Below are 23,694 nucleotides of genomic sequence, written 5' to 3' on the forward strand. Positions count from 1 at the left end.
GCACTCTATTTTTTTCTTCTTTTTTGCAAGATAAGGAAAAACCTTGTATATATGGAATGAAATTATTTTCCAACACATAGCCTTTTGCACACTACTCCCTCCATCCTAAAATATACAGACGCTTTATAAAAAAATTAATAATCAATTCCTACTAGTTATAAATATAGGAATTAGTTTATTTTGAGATGTAGAGGGTAGCTTGCAGCTGTCTAGATTAGTCGAGGGAGTAGCAAAACTTGTTACATATTTTTGTTTCCTCGATGACAATACAAATCCCCTAATGCTACTACTACCACTTTGGAGAAATATAATATATCTTTAGCCCTAATAATCCAACACGTCGTTGCAGCACTCGAGCTCTCGGTTGCCTACCTCACTGCGACGTGTGCACAGCAACAAGACTACGTGGGCAGCTGCAGTTCCAGCAATGGCACTAGCTAGAAGGAGACAAAAAGGAAAAAAAAAAGAAGAAGAAGAACAGAAAAATGAAACTGCTGGGAGAAAAAGGGAAAAGAGAAACAGACCACAAACTGCACAAAAACCATCAACCCAACGGCAACCCAGAGAAGGGATGGGGAACTGTGGATTCGTCTGCACGTCGTGCAAATTTTGGTTGAAAATGTCTAGTTTTGAAAAGTTTATTTAGCTCTTAATGTTTAAACTTGGGTATTTAACCAATACTGTATATATGATAATCTGATTCTCTTTAGTTAAGTGGAGTGCAATACTCCGTCTCCTTAGGAGATTAAAAGAAACGGTTAAGCATGTTTTCCGACCATTTTCAGAGGTTATGCTACGGTTTATTTTCAGTTTTGACCAATTATTCAAGCAGCAGTATCATGATTCAACAGGCAATGCATCTAGTCCATAGGGAATTTAGTTCGTTTTGTAGTTGAAGTAATCAAATTTGATGTTACCAAATTTCAATATTTTTACGAGTTGACTAGGATTCAAGCCAATTTTTATCCAACCAAAATTGATAATTTCAATAATATCCCATAGAAGTTTGGTTTTTTACAAGTTTTACATAGAGTACAAATTCTACACTACAAATGTTTTGCCTATGTGGGTTTGAAATTTCTCATCAAATTGGTTCTTATTGATCAAACTATAGTTGATAAACCATTAAAAATGAACGATGACATTAAAATTAAATTTTAGGTAAAATATTATATTTGTATTATTAGTGGTCTATAAAAGCCATGGCTGAAAAATAATATACTACAGCAGGAAAAAAATAAAAACCAAATCTGTAATTAGGTTTCAACATTTAAATTTTGGCTACAATGATAAACCAACAAACAAGTATGGAAGTATACCAAAATGATTACTCCCTTCATCTAGCATTATACCAACTTCTATATATGTATCTAGATAAGTTCTTATCTATATATTCCGCACGTTTTAAAAAGAACATCTTTTATAATGAATCTACACATATAAATATACCTTTTATAATGAATCTGAACGTAGACTATATTTAAACTCATATTTAAAAGTAATCATATTTTTGAAAGGATAGGGTATAGCCAAAATTGTTATGTTTTCGAGTACTAGTACTACTAACTACTAGCAAAGAAGTTACTAGCCAAAATTGTTTTATTAGAAGTTGAAACTAAAAGAAAAGGAAGACAACGGAGGCCAGCAGGGGATGTGGGCCCCACATACGCCGCTCGTGGTGGGACCAGACTGTCATGGACCCATTCCGAACCCGGAGACGCCATTATAAATCGGCTCGAGTCCGAGGCAAGCCGAACCCGGATCTCATCTCATCTCGGCCGGTCTTCGATCCCCAAACCCCCCCGCCCCGCCGGAGTCCCCCCTGCTCCGACGAGCCTCGCCGCGCCGCGCCGATGGCTGTGGAGGGCCGCCGCCGCGTGCCGCTGCCGCTGCCGCCGCCGACGAGGCGGGGGAAGCAGCAGCAGCAGCAGGGGGGGGAGAGGGCGAGGAGGGTGCAGGCCGGGGACGCGCTCCCGCTGCCGATCCGGCACACGAACCTCATCTTCTCGGCGCTGTTCGCGGCGTCGCTGGCCTACCTGATGCGGCGGTGGCGGGAGAAGATCCGCACGTCGACGCCGCTCCACGTGGTGGGGCTCGCCGAGATCCTCGCCATCTGCGGCCTCGTCGCCTCGCTCATCTACCTCCTCAGCTTCTTCGGCATCGCGTTCGTGCAGTCCGTCGTCTCCAACAGCGACGATGAGGAGGAGGAGGAGGACTTCCTGATCGACTCCCGCGCCGCGGGCCCCGTCGCCGCGCAGGCTACCCCTCCGCCGGCGCCGGCGCCGTTCTCGCTGCTGGGGAGCGCCTGCGCCGCCCCGAAGAAAATGCCGGAGGAGGACGAGGAAATCGTGGCCGAGGTCGTGGCGGGGAAGATCCCGTCGTACGTGCTGGAGACCAGGCTGGGCGACTGCCGCCGCGCCGCCGGGATCCGGCGCGAGGCGCTGCGGCGGACCACGGGGAGGGAGATCAGGGGCCTCCCCCTCGACGGCTTCGACTACGCCTCCATCCTCGGCCAGTGCTGCGAGCTCCCCGTGGGCTACGTGCAGCTGCCGGTGGGCGTCGCCGGCCCGCTCGTGCTCGACGGCGAGCGGTTCTACGTCCCGATGGCCACCACCGAGGGCTGCCTCGTCGCCAGCACGAACCGCGGGTGCAAGGCCATCGCCGAGTCTGGCGGTGCCACCAGCGTCGTGCTCCAGGACGGGATGACGCGCGCCCCCGTCGCCCGCTTCCCCTCCGCGCGCCGCGCCGCCGAGCTCAAGGGCTTCTTGGAGAACCCGGCCAACTTCGATACTCTTGCCATGGTCTTCAATAGGTATAAACGACGCATTCCACTTTAATCCCCTCTTGTCCCTTTCACTCTATGTTGCACGCGCATAGCAAAATGACATTTTAGACAGTGTGGCTCTTGTGTTGGACGACACGTCTGTTGCCATCAGTCCACATCAAGACATAAATTTCATTCAACCTATAATTAATTCCCCGCTATTTTGTTTACAAGTTTTGTTTTACAAATCTTAAGGTTGGATGGTAAGATAATATAAGCTAATTTGTGGAAATATATGAGCAGATCGAGCAGATTCGCTAGGCTGCAGAGAGTGAAGTGCGCGGTGGCCGGGAGGAACCTCTACATGCGGTTCAGCTGCAGCACAGGGGATGCCATGGGGATGAACATGGTGTCCAAGGGCGTCCAGAACGTGCTGGACTACCTTCAGGATGACTTCCCTGACATGGATGTCATCAGCATATCAGGTTTTTACTTCAATTTTTAAGCCATGCCATGAACCAGTATACTTGCTTTACTTTTGAAGTTTATTAGTCTGCGGTCACACGGCGGCTTATACTCTTGTCAGCATATTGATTGACTAGTTCTTCTTCCAATGGTGCGTAGCATATAGACATTAGATAGCGTTCAAACAACTTTAATAGACGGTGGCTAACTACGGAAGCAGAACAGTGAACATAACCAATTGGTGGATTGCATAGGCTCATCGTAAACCACCGCTGAAAAGTTTCCCAAAAGCTTAATCGATATTGACAAAGAAGAGAACTTTTCAGCCAGACAGTCATGAACTATCTGGGCAAGATAGATGGTTAGGTCTCAAATTTAGGCACTCTGCTCGTTTTGCACAACAAAAGTGAGGGGAATTGGCGAAAATGATTTGTTGAACTGCAAAATCTTTCTTTGATGTTTGCGCTTGATCTAAGCTGATGTTGACCTTGTTCTTATTAATGGTGTGGTTTTTACCTTTTCGCCATATTCCTCCACCTGTCAGCTGTCGATAGTTCTAGTGCTAGTACTTTCAAGCGATGACAAGATGCCGATAAAAGATGTTTGACGAAGCCAACACATCCTTCACTTGCATACTACATACACTCAATTTTCAACATAACACAAGCAATATTCTTATCCTGATTTCTTCCTGCAAGGCTTGGCTGCCATCTGTAAAGCACTAAAATTTAAACTGATTCTTATTGTGAGAGAATCTCCAGAGATACTATGTTAGAAAATCCTACGAGTGGTGTTTCTTTGCTCTTTGGAACCTATTGAGCTCATCAAGTCATCATAAAGCAGTACTGTTAGTTACCCCCATGATCACCTCCTGATAGCAAGTTAGTAGCTTTTAGGTGATCTGTTGATGATTAGAACAGGATATGCCGTTAGCTATACAACTGTATCTTGTGTACATCACAACATAATAGCTTTTAAATCTTTCCATACTTTTTCATGCTTTATAATTTCCTAAACTTATATCCTCATACAAACAGGTAACTTCTGTTCTGACAAAAAGTCAGCTGCTGTAAATTGGATTGAGGGACGTGGAAAGTCTGTGGTTTGTGAGGCAGTAATCAAAGAGGAAGTTGTGAAAAAGGTTCTCAAGACCAACGTTCAGTCACTAGTAGAATTGAACGTCATCAAGAACCTTGCTGGTTCAGCTGTTGCTGGAGCTTTGGGTGGCTTCAATGCCCATGCTAGCAACATTGTAACAGCCATCTTTATTGCCACCGGTCAGGATCCTGCACAGAATGTGGAAAGCTCCCAGTGCATCACAATGTTGGAAGCTGTAAATGATGGCAAAGATCTTCATATCTCTGTTACTATGCCATCAATTGAGGTATTATATTGTCCTTTAACCTCAGCTTCTTCGTATTTTTCTTAGATTGCAGGCTATAGAGTTTGTATTGATTATTGAGTAATCTTCACCTAGTACTAATTGTTTGTCTCACACTACTGAAAGGCAGTGCCTTGCGCTAAGCTTCACCGTTATACTAGTTAGTGATTAGGTGCTAGGCAGGTCCTGTTACAAGCATAGCGCCTTTTGGAACATGCATTGTGGTCCCTGATCAGTTGACACCCATCATCTATGTCTTGTGTGGAAAGCTAGTGACTGGTCAAAACAATTTGATGTCCTTCATGATATAGGTTATTATTTTGTTTTTTTTGCCCAGCAGATGCCCTTTTTTAGTATTATATTTTTGACTCCACCAAGGAGCAAGTATGTACATGAAATTAAACTTGACCACAAATTTAATCTTGAATTTATATGGAAAAACCACTATGCAGAGTTAGGAAGTACTATGTCAGAATCAAATCATTTGCATGATGTGTTTAGCTAGTACATGTTCTGTCGAATAAACTCTTTGTCTTTAACGATGCTAATTCATCATTGTTCTTGGACAGTTGGTATTCATAACCTCCGCGCTTTTTTTTTTTAAAAAAAAGAAACAAGGATTCCTTTCATATGCTGTCCAGTGTCCACTTGCTCACTTGCTCTTGTTAAAATCAACAAATGCTAGCTAGATCAACAGCTCTCGTGTGTTTTATTAATGGCTTAATCTTGTAATTTTGTGTTTGCTTTTGCTTAGAAAGTCATCTACTAGCCTGTAGGGAACACCTGGTGGACATTTATGCATTAGCATTTATCTTATGTTTGCCAATTATATATAAATTGATGAGGTGTTCTGTGATAACCAAAATGCAGGTGGGCACGGTTGGTGGAGGCACACAGCTGGCCTCACAGTCTGCTTGCTTGGACCTACTTGGCGTGAAGGGCGCAAACAGGGAATCCCCAGGATCAAATGCGAGGCTCCTGGCCGCCGTTGTGGCTGGCGCTGTCCTTGCTGGGGAGTTGTCCCTCATCTCTGCTCAAGCTGCAGGCCATTTGGTCCAGAGCCACATGAAATACAACAGATCCAGCAAAGATATGTCCAAGGTCGCCTCTTGAGCGTATCATTTGGATCATTGCCGAGGAAATGGACAAAACCCCGTAATGTTAACTACTGTCTAATTGTCTTCTTGTACCCGCTGGAGAGAGACTGGAAGTGGACACCCAAGAGCTTCACATGCTGATTCCATGTGGCATGCTCGAGGTAAAAAAAAAAAAGGAAGAAAAAAAAGAGACAAACCCATCAGGCTAACGGGTGTCTACTCAGTAGAGTTGAGTGGCCATATTTACCAGGCGGAGGATGCCGTTGGTGGTGTATGTGGCCTATTCGTTTATTGATGTTTATTATTGCTCTTCTACAAAGTCGCTAACTCCGGACGATGGGCATTCTTCTATCACTGGGTTCTGTGTCCAAAGCAAGCTTGCATTACAGTTCACAACCCTTCCTTGGGCGCGTCGTCGGCAGCTGCTGGATCTTTCTGTCAGTTACTGCCTCGAGATGCTTGTATTACAGTTTCAGCTTTGTAACTAGCCAATTAGTTTTTTCGTCTAATCTTTTTTTATTTTAATCTTGCCCTGGTGATAGTCGGTGATGTTCCTGTAAAAAAATGTTGTGGTTCAGGGTGGTTATTTATAATTCGTGTTGGTGGTGATGCAACTGTATGGGTAGAGTTTTATGTTGTTTCCCTTAATAAATTTTCTTTTACCAAATGCTTATCCTTTTTACTGGTGTACTTCCTCCGTACTCGTAAAGTTGTTTTGGACAGCGACACAGTCTTCAAAACACAATTTTGACTTCTTGTTTCTATAAAAATATTTATTGAAAAGTGATATATATGTATCTTTTTATGGAAGTATTTTTTAAGACAAATCTATTCATATAATTTTTACATTTTCAAACTCAACAATTTAAGAGTTATTCATGATTTATATTCCTTAGGTTTGACTTAAATATTATCCTAAATGACTTTCTTTACGAGTACGAAGGGAGTATATGTTACCGTATGAGGCAGTGTTAAGATGTTAAGGGCTTGTTTGGAGGGCTTCTTCTCACAGAATCTCCAGATCCCCTAAACAGTTCAAATTGTTATCCAGATTTTAAGAATCTGGAGTTGTAGAATTCAAAAAAATGAATTATAATCTAGAAGGTGGAAAATCTAACTTCTCTAGATTCTTAGGAGCTTGCTACTAATAAGCAGATTCTCAGAATCTTAAGCTCTTCAGAAACAGGACCTAAATTACATTTCCAAATGAACCAAATATTTCGAGGCCTTATTAAGCTTCAATCATTGGGATCCGTCACTCTGTCAGAACTTAGGAAGAAAAATCTATTTCACGTGGACTTCAGTACTTCACATCCGAGGCTAGTGATATGTTTGGCCCTGATCCGATCAGGAAATCCCAGAAAAAAAAAATGCAGCGGTCGCATGTTTGGTTCTCCACTTGGGTCTCAGTGACACATCCAGTGTCAGTCTCAGTCTCACGATGATGAGATGCAGCAAGAGGCAGATCAGGTGAGCTACTGCAGGAGAAGCAATGGAAATCGCACATGTATGTGGTTAGAGATGGGCAAGTGCAGTGCACGACCACGAACACCATTTGGATCCGGCAAGTCACATGGCCCCGTGGCTGCTGCCAGATTAAAATAGCTATTAGCTCGCAAGTTGCAACAACTATAGATAAACAGACTGATGGTAGACTCTGCTCCCTCACCTCTATCAGGTCTGGTTCGGTTAATCCCTGTGAGAGAGATATTGGAGGAGATTTATTCCACATTTACTGTAGTGTAGAATTATTCCCCCTCAATCCCATCCAATTCTCCTCAATTCCCTCTAAACCGAACAAGGTCTCAGGGAGTTCCCTGATGAAGATCTAAACGACAAACGTGATTGCACGCACGTCGTCGAGGCCTCGATCGGTTGCCGCGCGCTGCGGCGAACTTTGGGTGAGGAGCAGTGGCGGTGCCAGCACTCCGTCGTAAAGCCCGAACGACTAGTAACGTTTGTGGAGCCCGAACGTTTGTCCGACCTGCTCGGGAGCTGTCTTCGCCGCTGATTTGGAGGACCAAATACACGGCCGTTTAAGAGCTGCGTGGTTTTGGAGCTCTCACACACCTTGGCTTGCTGCCGGTTTATGAGACACCGGAGTTCTAAAAAACAGATACCGGTCGTGATGGTCCATGCTGCCATGCGTGGTGTGTAATGGGAGCACAGGTTCACAATCCTAACGAAAACTGGAGATACCACACTCATGAGCTGTTTCGGTCGGGCCATATATGGGACGGTGAACTCTTGGGAGTCTAAGGCTATATTTTTTATTTAACTTTCCCAACCTTTGATCCCTCGTTTTTCATGTATACACTTCTCAAACTGTTAAATAGTGTACTTTTACTGAAAATTTATATAAGAAAATTGTTTTAAAAAATCATATTAATCTATTCTTTTTTAAAATAATAGCTAATACTTAATTAATCATGTATTAATGAGTCGTTCCATGTACACGAGGGAAGCAAACACAAGACAAGCAAACCGTTTACTCTACAAGGAGAAGCTGAAGCCGAGTAGTTCAAAATCAGCTTAAAGCTTATACATGCATTAATGACTCGGGGGCTGCCATGTTAATATGGAACACTTGGGCACCTTATTCTCGCGACGTCTTCCACACATGCTCCATAACTTGATCAAAACACATGTAGTTTTGTGAAGATTACAAATAACTATTTGTTAACTGTCTGATATGTAGTCTATTAGCTATCTTAGTTTTTGTTTTGAATTAAAAGCCATGAAAAATATTTGCAGAGCATCTCCAGCAGTAGCCCCTACTCTAAGAGTCCCTAATGGTTAAATGGGAGCTACCCTCAAATCTTTAGGACTCTAAATATGTCACTAACTCTAGCAGTAGCCCCCATACCTTAGCCCCTATTTCTTTTTCTCTTTTATTGTAGTATAGAATATATGTTTATATCTAGTTTAACACCACAATAATTCAAACATATAAAATTCTAGCGCATGGAATTCAACCATATTTAAATTTGCAATTTCAGACATCACGACTCAAATTTTAATTCAAAATTTTCAAACATGAAAATGATATATCCTACAAACAAATATTGAACAGAAATTGATAGAAAATGCAATGAAACAAACAACCGAGCACCATGAAGCGCCTACAAATGTTTCACAAGATCATCTCGAAGTTGCTCATGTGCCTGCCGGTCTTCAATTTTTTTTTTATCTTTAGAAACTTCTCTACCATATGTCCTCGTGTAGTCAACATGTAGATAATGTGATGCTATATAACTATATCGCAGCTGATTGAATTCTGAAAAAAAAACAAGAGTACAGTAACTTCATTCATACAAGTTAAATAAAGTTCATTCACTTCTAAGCTAACCAAATATCTTACATGCATGTGTGTGTGATCTGAACATTGAAATTAAGCGCCATATCTCATAGAAAGGATAATATTCATATCAACTTTATTATATTTGGGAAAGAATTCATAGCTAGAAACTATATAAATTGCCATTGCAATGCATATACAAGATCATTATAGGTCTCAGTTTTTTGGGTGTGTTGGTGTTTCAGTTCGGTTTCCCTGCTAGAGAAATTAAAAAAAACAGAAGATAAGAAGCACCAAAGACTATTGACTCACATCGTTGGTGAACAAGATACAGATGTATAGATTTTTGTTAGATGGGTTGATCAGGAGTTGACGACGAAGGACGACAACGTCGCCGTGGCCCGGGACGTCGTTGAGGGTGATGGTCTTGCGTTGTGGTTGTTGATGACGACGGTACCCGAGCTTCTCCAATTCCCAGCCGATTTGCTATGGGGAAGGCAGTGGCCAGATGATGCCGGCCACCATCGATCTACTATGCGGGAGACCATCGGCGAGGTCGACGACTGGAGAACGTGATCTCGGTGGTGTGGCGATGGAGGTTTTAGAGACTGCGGCGGCGATCGCACCTAGGGCGCAGGAGAAAAGAGAGCGCGCGTGACGTGAAAATTTTCTCACGCCAAAAGAAAATAGATGGGGGTTGTGATCTCGAGCCCCCAGGACTGGGGGCTGTGGAGGAGGATACGAGGGCCTTCTTATTTTGGGCCTCTAGAAGGGCCCTGCTGGACTTAATTTTTTACCTGTAACCCTCAAAAACTATTTAGGGACTGTGTTTTGGAGCCCTGTTGGAGATGCTCAGGCTGTGATCTCACCTAGCTTTCTCAACTTATACCTCCCTCGTATTCCGCGCGCACGCTTTTCAAATTGTTAAACGGTGCAGTTTTTGTAAAAGGTTTATATTCAAAAGTTGATTTAAAAAACCATATTAATTCGTTTTTTTAAAAAAACTAAATACTTAATTAATTATAAAAGAACGCGGAAGGTGAGTTCTCAACCACACCTCCATATCTCGTGCCTGTGCGAAGATATCTTTATTATTTTTCTTTCTTTCTCCTTTTCATCTTTGGTGAATAAATGTAAATATATCACCTGTCAGTTTGTACATATGTGTCAGGTTATAAACATTCCTTTTTATTACCTTAAAGAGAGAGTGAAAAAAAAAGGTACACTATTATGTGGAAAATGTAGGTACTACTTTCGTTTCAGATTATAAGACTTTCTGTCATTGTCTATATTCATATAGATGTTAATGAATTTAGGCACACATATATATCTAGATTCATTAATATATATATATATATATATATATATATATATATATATATATATATATATATATATATATATATATATATATATATATATATATATATATATATATATATATATATATATATATATATAACACGGATGAAGTAGTATCGATCCATGATCAGTTTGATTTGTGTTTAATTATCTGAAGCTTGATCTGCCTCTGCTCCTCCCGATGTTGTCGACGAAGGCCTCGCCGATCCCCTCCCCGATGCCCTCGATGAGGCCGCCGATGACGCTGAACAGCGCGTTGATGGTGACCCTGGCGACGGCGGCGAGCGCGCTCCCCTTCTCCGGCGGCGCGACGCCGTGCACGTACAGCCCGTTCACCACGTCCTTGGCGCACCGGGCGTGCAGGTAGTACCCGCACGGCATGCACTGGTACACGTACTGCCCCGCCGGCCGCCGGCACCGCCGGCACATCTGGCACACGAAGCTCGTCCCCACGCCGCCGTCGCCGACGCCGACGACGTCCGACGTCGGTGTCGCCATCGGCGGCGTCGGCGGCGACGGCGCCAGCATCAGAGGGTGCTCGTGCGCCACCGGCAGGTCCATCCTCCGCGACATGGCGGCGCAGCACGGGTGCATGGCGAAGCTGCACGACGTGCACCGGAACGAGAAGCCCTTCACCGACTTGCCGCAGATGTCGCACTTGCAGCGCAGGAACCCACCTGAAAAACAATCGGATCGATCAACTTGGAATTCTTCTTACCTATATCAAACATATACTCCATCTGTTAAAAAAAAACCAATCTCGTATTTTTGAGTGATGAATACACTTTTCTTATTAGTAGTGCGTTAGCGTAGGAATCATCCTAACACTTCTAACGTTGGAGAAAAAAAAATAGAGTTTGGTAGAGAGGAGAACCAAAATAGACAAGCGGAGAAATATTCTCCCAGGGTGTTACCACAGTTATTTTCTTCGCAGTTTGACTAATTATCAGTCGCTCAAAATTTAAAATTTTCTTATCTGGCAGCTATTCCTAAAATATTTATCTCACTCAATCAGTTTAGAGTCTGACTTCAAATTCTAAGACTCGGTGGATAAAAAAAAAATCTAAAACACGAACTACTATTCTAATTAAAGTGTGACACCAACTTTGTTCTAATTCTCACCAAATGAATACTTATTTTAGATAATGGGGAATCTCATCCATTGTTTCAACAAAAAGTGTAGCAAAATCCGTAACCTTTGAGCTGACCATGACAACTAGACCAAATAAAACAATGACTTAATCTTAAAAAAATAACTGACATTGGATAAAAGAATATTATTCGGTAAACAATTCTATCACTACATCTCCACTCTGGAATTAAAAAAAAAATCCGCATAACCAGCTGAATACTTATCACCTGCTTTTCAAAATCTTTCACTCGCAATCACCTTATCCTATATATGCTTGTTAGTACATACTACATTCGTCTTTTAATATATTACACCGTTGACTTTTAGGTACAAGTTTCACCATTCATTATATTAAAAAAAATTATGTAATTATTTATTTTGCTACGAGTTGTTTTATCATTACAAATGGTCAAATGTCTAAAAATTGACAGTGTCATGTATTAAAAAAATGGAGGGAGCATTAATTACATTATCTTTTCTTTTATACTTTTGCATTGTGTACCTGGTTTGACGAAGAAGAGAAGGTGTTGGTGCTTGGGATGGAAAGGGTGGTCATGGAGGGACGGAGGAGCCAGGGCGCAGAACTCGTGAAGCTGGAAGCCGCAGAGCTGGCACATGAACCGCTTGCCGGCGCCGTACTCCTTGCACCCCATGCACATGAAGAGGTAGGGGAAGTCGAACCGCGCCAGCCGGTGCTCCGGGTGGCTGAAATGCACCATCTCGCCGTCGCCGCCGCCGCCGCCATCTTCACCTCGTTGCTGATGCTGACCTGAACAATAGTACTGCTCTTGCTGATCTGATGAAGAAGAAGGAGGAGGAGGCAGCCTGCCGCTGAACTCTCGAGATTTCAGCGACATGCTGCGTCTCCTGCTCATCTTGCTCGAGCTAAGCTAGCTGCTCTACCTCTTCTTGCAGGTTAATTACAGCTCTCCTCTTCAGCATTGCTGAAAAGAAATAGACTGGTGCCTTAGAGAACTTATAGTATTATCAATGAGTACATATAGGGAAAGCAAATGCACAGGAAAAAGGCTTGATCAGGAAGGTGATCGTTTGGTGTTAATCACCGTTTTCTACTACTAAAAATTATTGATCGATCTGATATTACGTGCACAGAGCACAGCAATGCAGCAGCCTTATTACAACCATGTGGTAAAGCTAGGTTTTGATGCTTGTGTGATGAACAAGTCTAGTCTAGTCTCCTGTGCGAGAAAGTTACAGCATCAAGAAATCTTTCTTTTGCTTCGCAGCATCTAATTCCTGTTAGATTCAGAATGCATGCATGTGAAGTTATGTGGGTCAGAAAAAACTACCAGTTTACCAGGTTAGCAAACTGAACTTTTCTCTTGATGTGTGAAAGGATCTTAGTACGTCGTTTGATACCTCTGCCTCGAAACCCCGCTTCCTCCATTTGACCATTTGTTGAAAGTGTTCTAACATGAGCTGGTCCAAACATGATGTTAAAATTTCCTTGAGAAATGCCAGAGGCAGCATCCCTCTAGTCTCATCTATTCTGCCTAGTTAAGTGCTTTTTCCTTTAATGAACCCGCCCCTAAAAGTCAAAAAAAGTCTATTTTATCATGGAAAGAACACTAAACTGGCAAGAGAGTTGATAATTATATTTCAATACGTAGAAGTAAAAACCTATACAAGATTGTGACATGCTAATTGTCCAATTTGTGGTTTAATGGAGGAGGATGGATCGATATCATGCCACTTTAGAGTGTACCAAGTCCAAAGCATTGAGAGAAGCAGTGTGATCAGTTTGGTCTCTGTCTAAGGAAGCAGGTCTTACAAGATACATCAAGTAGCACAGAAAAAGCTCATCTACTGTATGTTTTATGGAGGGCATGGCGCCTGAGGAAATATGAATGACATGATCCATGGTAATGGGAAGGCTACAATCGCAGACTGTGAATTTCCTTGTTAGTTATGAAGACACACTGTTGTCGCTCCGACAACAGCCTGATGATCTTAAGGGGAAAGGACCGATATTGTTGAGAGAGAGAGAGAGAGTTTTATAAGGAGTCGGTAGTCGGTACTGCCAACACCAATGAAATGGTCAGTACCACCTAAGGGCATGCAAAGCTAAATGTAGATGCAACATTCAGAGAATTAGAAACATGTGAATCAACTGCAGGAATTGTAATGAGAGATTGTCGAGGTCTGGTGCATGCTACCGGTTGCGCATAAAGCGTTGCCCCAATGTAGCCCTGCCCAGCAGTCCAGCCAGAAGCTCTGGCGTCCTTAAAGGGCCCAAAAGCCGCAGTGCAATAGGTGCACATGTCAATACTACTAGAGATTGGCAATGTTGAGGTGGCTATAAGGTTACAAAAGAATTTCCGGCCAGATCATCATGGAAGATGATGATGACGGATGCAAAAGGAGTTATACAATGGCTGTGTTTAGTTCACGCTAAAATTGGAAGTTTGGTTGAAATTGAAACGATGTGACGAAAAAGTTGGAAGTTTGAAGAAAAAGTTTGGAACTAAACAAGGCCAATGTATGCAGAGTGTGCAAGTGCACAAGATAAGAAGAGATGCAAATAGGGTAGCTTATGTTCTTCCTAAGCTGGCAATGTGTTAAGGTGCAGAGTGGAGGTTATGTGCTCCTGAGATAATTCTTGACTTTAAAGAATATAGCCCTATGTTTAATCATTAATATAAGGTCTCTCTTTACTTTAAAGAAAACAGATGGGTTACAACTTACAAGAATAAAAAAAATCAACAAGAAAGTATCACCAAGTTCCTCAACAACGAACACCACTGTAGTCGGCAAGACAAACCCATAGCATGTGCAACAAAACCCAACACTACACCAACCCTTTCACTAAAGGCCATTGACGGAGCCCAAACATGGGTCACCGTTGTTGTTGTTCCGCAAAAGTGACATGGCAGTTCCGACTTTCACAGCGAATACATGTCATTGTTATCAAAGCTTGCCAAAACAAAGCAACTTCGACTTCAGCACAAACGTATGTTGTCATCTCCGAGCTCATCACAAAAAGATCAAGTAGCTCCGACTTTTCATGGCAAACTTCAGTCAAAGCCACCATATTGCCGCTTCCTACACATGTCTAGCACCAACACCTAGAAAAAGGTACCATGTCATCGCCACTTCCTGCACACGGTTGATAAGGAATATTTCCCTTAGCTTTGAAAAACAAGCAGTAGCATTTCCCTCTATTTTCAATACATAACAAAATTTACATATCTTGTAGTGTCTTACTCTTTAAGAAATGTCATGAATTGTTAGATTACTTCGTAGCTACAATAACATCTACTGCATGTTGGTCCAAAGTCCAAAACAGAACACTTTGATCCTTATGGGAAATGCAAGGATGAAAGCCTTCAATTTAGCTAAGCTAGTAATTCACAAATTATTCAAAAATAAAAGTCCTCGCTCACTAATAAGATCCTATTTACATAAATAGGTATATCTACACCATCCTTTCAATGTTAGAGTGCATAATCCATGAACCCACCAATAGTTGGCCATCCAAATTACGTTATCCCTTGCAACAATGCAGGTCCAACAAAAACCACAACTTGAGATCCTGAGTCTACACGGTCAGGTGAACAACATGATGGTTGACTATCATCTATATGTTTTATCTTTCAAATCTGTCTTCAATTTCTAATGTGAGACTAAATCAACATTTGGAATAGAAAAAAAAAACTAAATGAGAATCAACTCATAATTAGAAAATTTATGGTTCATTTCTTTTTCCCTTAGATACACCTGAACCGAACGTTCCAAAATACACACGAGTCCGCTTGATAAACTAGTGCTCCTACTCCCTCCGTCCCATTTTAAGCGCAACCATGAGTTTCGCGGTGCCCAACTTTGATCGTCCGTCTTATTTGAAATTTTTTTATAATTAGTACTTTTGTTGTTATGAGATGATAAAATATGAACGGTACTTTACTTTCGACTATGTATTTAATTTTTTTTTAAAATAAAACGGAGGATTAAAGTTAAGCGCGGAAAAATATGGCTGCACTTAAAGTGTAACAATGGATTACTTATTTCTGAGGAATTTGGGGGGCGGGGGGGGGGGGGGGTGTCCATAAAAAAGTCCATGTCAAATCCATATCCCCTCTTGACAGAGCACTACTCAAGTCCCTGTATATATCCCCATGCGTCGTAATTAATCGTAATCAGCTGTCGCGAGCCGTGACGACTGACGACGACCTACTGTAATCAACTCTCCTTACTCCTCTGCAATCTGCACCGCACGAGTAGTGCTCGTGCGTCAGCCATGATGATCAGATGATCCCAAAACCATCGATGACATGTCGCTGTCATGCCACCACACCAATTAATAACGATTAACAAAGTTTAAAAAGTTAACGATTAACAGTGCCATGTATGCACGCATGATCATTATTTTAACACTTCAGCTCCTCTATAACCCTTGGGTCCTGAAGATTAATTAAGTCCGTTGATATGTCAGTCAAAGAAAACTCGTTTATTAATTAGGTTGTGTTTAGTTCACATCAAAATTAAAAGTTTGGTTGAAATTAAAACGATGTGACAAAAAAGTTAAAGTTTATGTGTGTAGAAAAGTTTTGATGTGATGGAAAAGTTAGAAGTTTGAAGAATTATTTTGGAACTAAACACAGCCTTAGTTTACTCGAAATGTGTCCGAAGATTCTTCACACATTTCCTCACTGATCGTTTTAATTGACCACGTACTCAATCCGGTACTCTCCTTGTCTCCGTTGACACTGACAGGCGTGACGGATTCGCCTGCGTCATCAACACAAAACATATGCACTAATGCTGTCTCAGTACTATATAAGTAGAGATTAGCTACATAGGAGTGGTTCTAAGTGTCAAAGATTAGCTTGAGAGAAGTGGCTCTAAGTGTGCCAAAGTGCGTTCGTGTCGATCGCGACTTGGAGAAGGAGATGGGCTGCTGCGTGTCGCGCTCGACGGCGGCGGCGGCGGTGGAGCGGCGGCAAGTGGTGGCGGTGGACGCGACGGCGGCGATGGTGATGGACCTGGACGGCACCATGGCGCGGCTCGAGGCGCCCGTGGCGGCGCGGGTGGCGCTGGGCGGCGACGCGTACTCCTGCTTCGTCTGCGGCGCTGACGAGCTCGACTACGGCGCGCCGGCCCGCGCCATGGGCGACGACGAGGCGCTCCAGCCGGGGCAGCTCTACTTCGTGCTCCCCGTCTCCGCGCTCCGCCGGCCGCTGTCCGGCCACGACATGGCCGCGCTCGCCGTCAAGGCCAGCGCGGCGCTCTCCAGCATCGGCGTGCCGACGTCGTCGGCAACGCGGCGCAAGGACGACCGGGACGGCGCCGCGGCCAGCGGCAAGCGGCGGCGGACGTCCCGGGTGGCTCCGCTCGCCGTCGTGAGCGGCATCGATGCGCACGCGACGCCGTTGATGGCGAAGACGAGAAAGTGTGGTCGTCGTCGTGCATGCGTGCGAAGGTTGAGCGTAGCCAGCGAGTGATCCGTCCATCCATTAATTCGACGATCTCAGCATAGCTGTGATTAGCTTTTGATCACACGAGTTATTGTGGATTTGTGGTTTAGTTTAGTTGATTTTTAGTCGTTCATCCCCCATTTGAGGAGGAGGTAGCCATGTACAGTAAGTAAGAACGTACAAAAAAACAAAGCACATTTTGAACTTTTTTTTCATGTATATTTAATTGCGATGTTCCGATAATGACACTATGGTACTAATTATCGAATGAATTAAAGGCAGCATGCCATTCAGTTATGAATCGCAATCTTAAACTCAGATAATTTTTTTTTATAATAGAATTGATTACATTTTTAGTCTCTACGCATGAGCACACAATCAACAAGAATATATAATGGACGTGATGGAACAAAATCCTAACTTTCGCCAATATAAGGGTCAACTGAAATAACAATTTCAAAATCACATACTCCCTCAGTCCCATAAAAACTTAGGACGTCTAGATTCATTGTACTCCTCCTAGGTTAAGTTTTTTCTGCGACGGAGGGAGTATATTCTAGCACGATATTTTGTAAGTACTATGACATCCAAATTGGAATAAAAACTCCTTGGCTACCAATTTCAATTTCAAGTGTGTAGCAATGATTACAAACTCAGCTAATAAACAAGTTAAAAGTATCTTATCTATACTACTTTAAAAGAGATTAGTGATGGTGTTTGAGTCTACCTTCAACCAGGGTTTGCATTTTTGAAATGAGTGTTTTTGCCGGAGGAGGCTGAAAGAACCAAATTTTTTGGTATTTTTTGGCCGAAATTATTTAAAAATTTGACAGATTTTGAATAAATTTGGATAAACATTCACCAAATTCAAAAAAAATTGAAAAAAAACCAAAAAAATTTGGGCGAGATAAATGCTTGCCGGTGGGGTGGGGGTGGGGGTGGGGCGAAATTTTGGAAATTTCCGAAATTGCAAATTACTACCCCTCTAGCACCACAAATTGATGTGGGACCATAACCATAAGATCTCCACAACACGTGAATGTCCCTAAAATTGATAATTCTCAAAAAAAAATGTAAAGGATACGTACGAAAAGTAACAAAACCTTTAAATAGACATGCCAATCACAGATGAATTATAAGCATCCGATCTTGTATTATCTGATATTATGGTTTGTGAAAATAGACAATGATAATAGAAAGATGTGGTGTAGCAACATGTTTCAATATGGTTATCTTGAGAGATGACATTATACGTCTAATCGACTAAATATGCTATAAAGTGGTAATTTCTGTTTTTATTTTTCTTTTATAATATCCGTTGCAAAACCAAAACGAACGGCGATCGAACAAGCAGTACAGTACGAGCACCAACGATTTTTCCCGTTGAGCGGATGTCCCCCAAAGTTCAAATCCAAAAGCAAAATCTTTCGCTCTACTGCGGCTGCTTCTGTGTGTGCTACTTTCTCCGTCCTAGAATGTAGGCAATTTTTAAGATAGGCATGGATATTAACAAAGTAGGTACTACCTCCGTCCCATAATATAAGAGATTTTAGGTGAATATGACACGTCCCAGTACAATAAATCTAGACAGATCGTCTGTCCAGATTCATTATAGTATGATGTGTCACATCCATCTAAAATCCCTTAGGCCAACTCCAATGTATTTGGCTAGCTAGTCCATAGATATGGGACCCACGGCTGGGAGTCCATAGTTATAGAACCCACCACAATATGAGTAATTAAAGTGGGTCCCACAAAAGGTAAAAAAATCAGCACTCCTACAGCGTTGCTATTCCCATACCCTCCATACAGGAGCTGGCTAATGGCGATCCCATCCACCCCTATACACTCCTCTCCTCCCTTCCTCCTTCCCATCTTCTCTTCCTACTACACCATAAATTTTAAAAATATAAAAAAACAAAGTTGGAAAAATTTATATATAGAGATACTATATAAAAAAATATTTGGATTCAAATTCAAATTTGAAACGGGTATGTAAACTTTTGACTTATAAACTTTGGGTCTACAAACTAATATTTGAATTCAAATTCAAATTTGAATCGGGTATGTAAAGTTTGACTTATAAACTTTGATTCTATAAATTTTAGGTGTATAAACTTTAGATGTATAGAAATACTATATATAAAAAATGCTTGAATTCAAATTTAAATTTGAATCTGATATAATTCAAATTCAAATTTGAATCGGGTATATGTAAACTTTTGACTTATAAACTTTGGGTCTATAAACTTTAGGTGTATAAACTTTAGATGTATAGAAATACTATATATAAAAAATATTTGAATTCAAATTCAAAATTGAATCGGATATATAAACTTTTGATTTATAAACTTTGGGTCTCTAGACTTTAGATGTGTAAACTTAAGGTGTACAAACTTTAGGTATATAAATTTACTAAAATAGGAAAGTAATGCGGTGCCTAAAAAAGAAAACCAGGTGGAGGGAGGGGGGAATCCGAACTGATCGCTAGGGGCGATCGATCGCCCCTTAGCAATCTCGCTCCATACAGGGTTACTAAATTTTGTTCTTTAACATTTGTAAACAGTGCTATTGTTCAACTATCATTTTTTATTATCTTATTGCATACCTATAGTGTTATAGACAGCTTTTACTATATTTTTGCTATAGACTACTTGCACAATGTGGTTAGGTAGCTGAAAAGAATATAATATTGATTATGGACTACTTTTACACAATGTAGTGTAGAACTAGTCTATAAGCAATACAATATTCCATTCAGCCACTCAATAACATTATGGAACTAGTTCATAGCAAGGAAATAACAAAAGTTACCCATAAGCATATGGGCTGCCCATATAGAATAAAATATGTTATTTGTCTCTACTTCCTCTCTCCTCCTAATACTACTTACTACCTATATACATTGTGAATGTTACAATAGCTAAAACCCATATACGTGGGTCCCATGTATATGGACTACTTTGACCATATACATTGGTGTTGCCCTTATATTATGGGACGGAGGGAGTAGATATGATTGAAGTAAGGTTGTGATTGGTGGAGAAAAAAAAAGTATATGAAGTAAATGGTTGTGTGTTTGGTTGAGAGGGGAGGGCAGGTGGAGAAATAGCTTTATTTTAGAACAAGTTACTGTACTGAAAATAGCTATATTTTAGGACGGAGGTAGTACTAATGGTCCGCTAGATCGAATCGATCGTTGTATATTTACAAATAAAAAATAATTTACGAATAAAATTTTTATATATGTGTTCTTATAATGATCTAAAAGCAAAATCTGAAAAATAAACTACGACGAAAATACCATAAAATCAACTCAAATTTAAAGTTAAAAATTTAAATTTTAGCTGATAAATATAGATATAAGCGAAAATATAAGGTTAGAGTGAAAACCAAAACGAACGGCGATCGAACAAGCCAAAGGCGAAGATTCGCCGCACGGTGTGCCTTGGATAGGAAGATCAATCCGAAAAACCTGACTTGCGAAGAAAGACGAGCACATCTCCCTTGTATAAATGTGTAGCAAACCGGTCAATCCGCAAAGTGAGATCGAGACATTTCACCATGAATACTTTTCGTTACCTTTGTGACGTTGATTGCCAACAGAACTTCACAGACCGGTCTTCACAAAAACAGTGAAAATTTATCCCATTACACTGTTGCTTTCACAAGTCCCCTGCATCATCCTCCCACCGTCCTACAGAAAATCAATCAAGTATTAGAGTATCTTAATTCGTTATCTTAGAAAACACATTATCAAGACTATATTAATTTTTTATGGGACAGAAAAAGTAAACTCCTGCTTTTCGTTGGCCCAGTACTTCAGGTACCCCAAGATGTACCATTCGTGCGTACTACCAGAGCGCCGCACGTTGCTGTCACCCAACGCGAGCCGTGACGCCGCCAAAGCTAGCGTCCGCTCCGCTCAGTTCGTTCACCGATGCTTCGCCACGCACGTCCGCGTCTCTGCCTGTCACGCTCGTTCTCACAGCGAGAGATCACCAGTCAATAAAAAAAAAAAAGTCCACAACTCAATGAGCTCGCATCGTACGTACGGCCGGACACTGACACAGGATGCGTGACGCACTCACCTGCGTCATCGTCGTCTCCCATCTTGCTCCCACTTTCCCAAGCAAAAACGCTCGTTGCTCTCTCTCTCTCGCCTATAAAACCAGCCATGTCCGATCGACTGCATCATCATCTTGCTGCCATATCCACTTCGACTCCAATCCATAATCGCGGATAGATCACTTCACTACTGCAACGGATTACGACTCCAATGGGTTCTTGCGTCTCGCGCTCTACGGCGGCGGCGGCGTCGGCGATCACCACCACCACCGCGGCCAAGGTTGTGTTCCGGGACGGCTCCATGGCGCAGTTCGCGGCGCCGGGTAGCACGGTGCGGGACGCGCTGGGCGGCGAACGCGCGTCGTCGTCGGCGTCCACCTGCTTCGTCTGCTGCTCCGACGAGCTCCGCTTCGACGCGCCGCCGCGCGCGATGGCGGCGCACGACGCGCTCCGGCCGGGCCAGCTCTACTTCGTGCTGCCCGTCTCGGCGCTCCGCCGCCCGCTCTCCGGCCAGGACATGGCCGCGCTCGCCGTCAAGGCCATCGCGGCGCTCGGGGCCTCCGCCACCGCCGCCGGCAGCAGCAGCGGCGTGTCGTCGCGGGGCAAGAACGCGCGCCCCGCCGGCAAGCAGCGGCCGCAGGCGACGGCTCGAGTGGCGCCGCTCGTCGCCGCCGGCGCCGACCACGTGTACGGCGGATACGACTCCCAGAAAACGGTGCGCGGTGATCGGACGGCGAGGATCAACGGAGGTGGTAGCATTGCTCGCCAACGCACAGGATTGCAGAGGTTGAGCGCCATCTCGGAAGGCGATGAGTGATCCAACTTGTTAAATTGCTATATACAAGTTTGATCAAGGATTAGTTGTTAATTATAGTTCATCAAGTTGTTAATTAGGTGCTCCCACATTTGTAGATATAGGAGTCCGTACTTGTACAGTATGTTCAGGGAATTTTGATACTGATTCTTTGCAGTATGCCATATCTTTTTTTAGGTAATAGAAATTGTTTATAACTCCATACTACCAAATGACACATAACCAATGAGTATTAAAAGTTAAATAAAAAACTTTAAGGTTATGGGATAGATCCCTATATGCCATATTGTTTGAGTTGTTCTTATGAAATTTGTGCACTTTATCACAATGGATTTGATGGAGAATTAGATCTGGAAATGTTCTTGTCCTTGCCAGACTTATCAGCTGCAGTCTGAACTCTGAACTCTGAACTCTGAAAGCAAATTTCCCTTTCCCTGCTGAGAACTCTGGCCTAACTTAATTGTACATTTTTTGGGCCAAAAATGGATGAGCCAGCCCATCCAGAGTCTTGAGATCGACGTCAAACAAAAACCTTGTTAGGTCTTCTTTGTGTGACTACTGTACTTTTCTGATCGTTTACATTAACAAAACCTCCATCAAAAGACGCCATTTTAATTCCCAAGTGTACTCTGATATTCTTGGCAGATGGAAACATTTCTTCAGAAGTAAGCGCCAAGATTCTTTTCTTTACCAGATCTTAAAAGAAAACATCATTCATCTCTCTTTCCATCAAAATCAAGAAAAGGTGTACTTATAGCCTGACGATTATATTATTCTTCACAAAAAAAAAAGAAAGGCCTGACGATTGTAGCTTTTATTCGATCTTCAAGACCAGGAGTAAAGCTCTGCAAATTCTGTTCGTGATAAATTAGTCAACTATACTAGTTACCGCTCAATGGAATTAACAACTGTAGCAGTACATTATTATTTTACTCTCTACTCTCAACACAAAAACATGTAATCTTTTCAGACGATGTTAACTGACGACAGAGAGTACAAAGCTCACTTGGCTAGCAGCCTAGCATAGGACCGAATAGCTTAATATCAGGTGCCAAATAAATCATCTTCTGCATATTAAGATCATTATCTTACTGCATTATATATATCGGAATTGCTAGATTTTGCGACATATTTTTTAAAGAGAACTTTTGGTTTTTAAGGTCGTTAGATCTGCTAGCTCTAAGATTCATGCAAGAAGATCGCATACAAATTACAAGTGGAATTTTAGGCCGTTAAGTCTCCTCTATTTTCACGAACGCGCGAAATAATTGCACGTCAATATATTATAAGAATAGAGTTAAGTCTCCTCTAAAATTCGTACAAGCAGATCACACACAAAAATAGCGCGCTGAAAGGAGACGGGCACGCAATCTCAGGATTGCTATCGCTAGCTACTTTTTCTCTGGTTTCATTTTAATTGACGTTTTGGATAATAATACGGTATACAAAATATATCTTTGACCTTATTTTTCTATTGTAATATATATAATAAATAAATATATGTTTAATTCTTATTATAGTGCTTTGAAAGACAAATCTATATATATATATATGTTGTTCTAATTCCTTTAAACTAAATATTTTTAAAGTTATTGTTGGTCAAAGTTATAAAAGTTTAACCCCAACCATGTCCAAAACGTCAATTATTATAGAACCGGAGGGAGTACTGGCTAACCTGGCACCGACTCTAATTTGATATATTATACAATTATAGTGTAATTATATTAATTATGCTATGATTACATTTAAAAGTTTTTTTTAAAAAAATGTTGCAACAGATTTTAGGTACACCCTATATATATATATATATATATATATATATATATATATATATATATATATATATATATATATATATATATATATATATATATATAT

The 23,694-nt window shown here is 41.8% G+C and overlaps 4 protein-coding genes across 4 annotated transcripts; 3 read left to right on the plus strand and 1 right to left on the minus strand.

Moving 5' to 3' along the window:
• The first annotated feature begins 1,759 nt into the window (after positions 1 to 1,759).
• LOC4347443 (3-hydroxy-3-methylglutaryl-coenzyme A reductase 3-like) lies at positions 1,760 to 6,374 on the plus strand. Its single transcript, XM_015756838.3, has 4 exons — positions 1,760 to 2,812; positions 3,068 to 3,249; positions 4,267 to 4,613; positions 5,481 to 6,374. Exons 1-4 carry the CDS (start codon positions 1,854 to 1,856, stop codon positions 5,721 to 5,723), a joined length of 1,731 nt encoding a protein of 576 aa, XP_015612324.1. The 5' UTR covers positions 1,760 to 1,853; the 3' UTR covers positions 5,724 to 6,374.
• Positions 6,375 to 10,514: 4,140 nt separating this feature from the next.
• On the minus strand, positions 10,515 to 12,522 carry LOC107275799 (uncharacterized). Its single transcript, XM_026020101.2, has 2 exons — positions 12,002 to 12,522; positions 10,515 to 11,044 (listed from the first exon to the last, which is right to left on the minus strand). Exons 1-2 carry the CDS (start codon positions 12,372 to 12,374, stop codon positions 10,515 to 10,517), a joined length of 903 nt encoding a protein of 300 aa, XP_025875886.1. The 5' UTR covers positions 12,375 to 12,522.
• A 3,645-nt stretch (positions 12,523 to 16,167) lies between these two features.
• On the plus strand, positions 16,168 to 17,231 carry LOC4347444 (uncharacterized). Its single transcript, XM_015755965.3, has one exon. It carries the CDS (start codon positions 16,410 to 16,412, stop codon positions 16,959 to 16,961), a length of 552 nt encoding a protein of 183 aa, XP_015611451.1. The 5' UTR covers positions 16,168 to 16,409; the 3' UTR covers positions 16,962 to 17,231.
• A 3,899-nt stretch (positions 17,232 to 21,130) lies between these two features.
• Positions 21,131 to 21,997, plus strand: LOC4347445 (uncharacterized). Its single transcript, XM_015755896.3, has one exon. The coding sequence runs from the start codon at positions 21,214 to 21,216 to the stop codon at positions 21,817 to 21,819; it is 606 nt and encodes a 201-aa protein (XP_015611382.1). The 5' UTR covers positions 21,131 to 21,213; the 3' UTR covers positions 21,820 to 21,997.
• The last annotated feature ends 1,697 nt before the right edge of the window (positions 21,998 to 23,694 follow it).

This window comes from Oryza sativa, chromosome 9 (genome assembly GCF_034140825.1).
Source record: "Oryza sativa Japonica Group chromosome 9, ASM3414082v1".
NCBI classification, from domain to species: Eukaryota; Viridiplantae; Streptophyta; class Magnoliopsida; order Poales; family Poaceae; genus Oryza; species Oryza sativa.

Coding starts and splice junctions, on each gene's coding strand:
- LOC4347445 (XM_015755896.3), top strand. CDS start 21,214: ATGGGTTCTTGCGTCTCGCGCTCTACGGCGGCGGCGGCGTCGGCGATC.
- LOC4347443 (XM_015756838.3), top strand. CDS start 1,854: ATGGCTGTGGAGGGCCGCCGCCGCGTGCCGCTGCCGCTGCCGCCGCCG. Junction 2,813..3,067: donor CTTGCCATGGTCTTCAATAG/GTATAAACGACG, acceptor ATATATGAGCAG/ATCGAGCAGATTCGCTAGGC. Junction 3,250..4,266: donor GGATGTCATCAGCATATCAG/GTTTTTACTTCA, acceptor TCATACAAACAG/GTAACTTCTGTTCTGACAAA.
- LOC107275799 (XM_026020101.2), bottom strand. CDS start 12,374: ATGAGCAGGAGACGCAGCATGTCGCTGAAATCTCGAGAGTTCAGCGGC. Junction 11,045..12,001: donor TCTCTTCTTCGTCAAACCAG/GTACACAATGCA, acceptor ATTGTTTTTCAG/GTGGGTTCCTGCGCTGCAAG.
- LOC4347444 (XM_015755965.3), top strand. CDS start 16,410: ATGGGCTGCTGCGTGTCGCGCTCGACGGCGGCGGCGGCGGTGGAGCGG.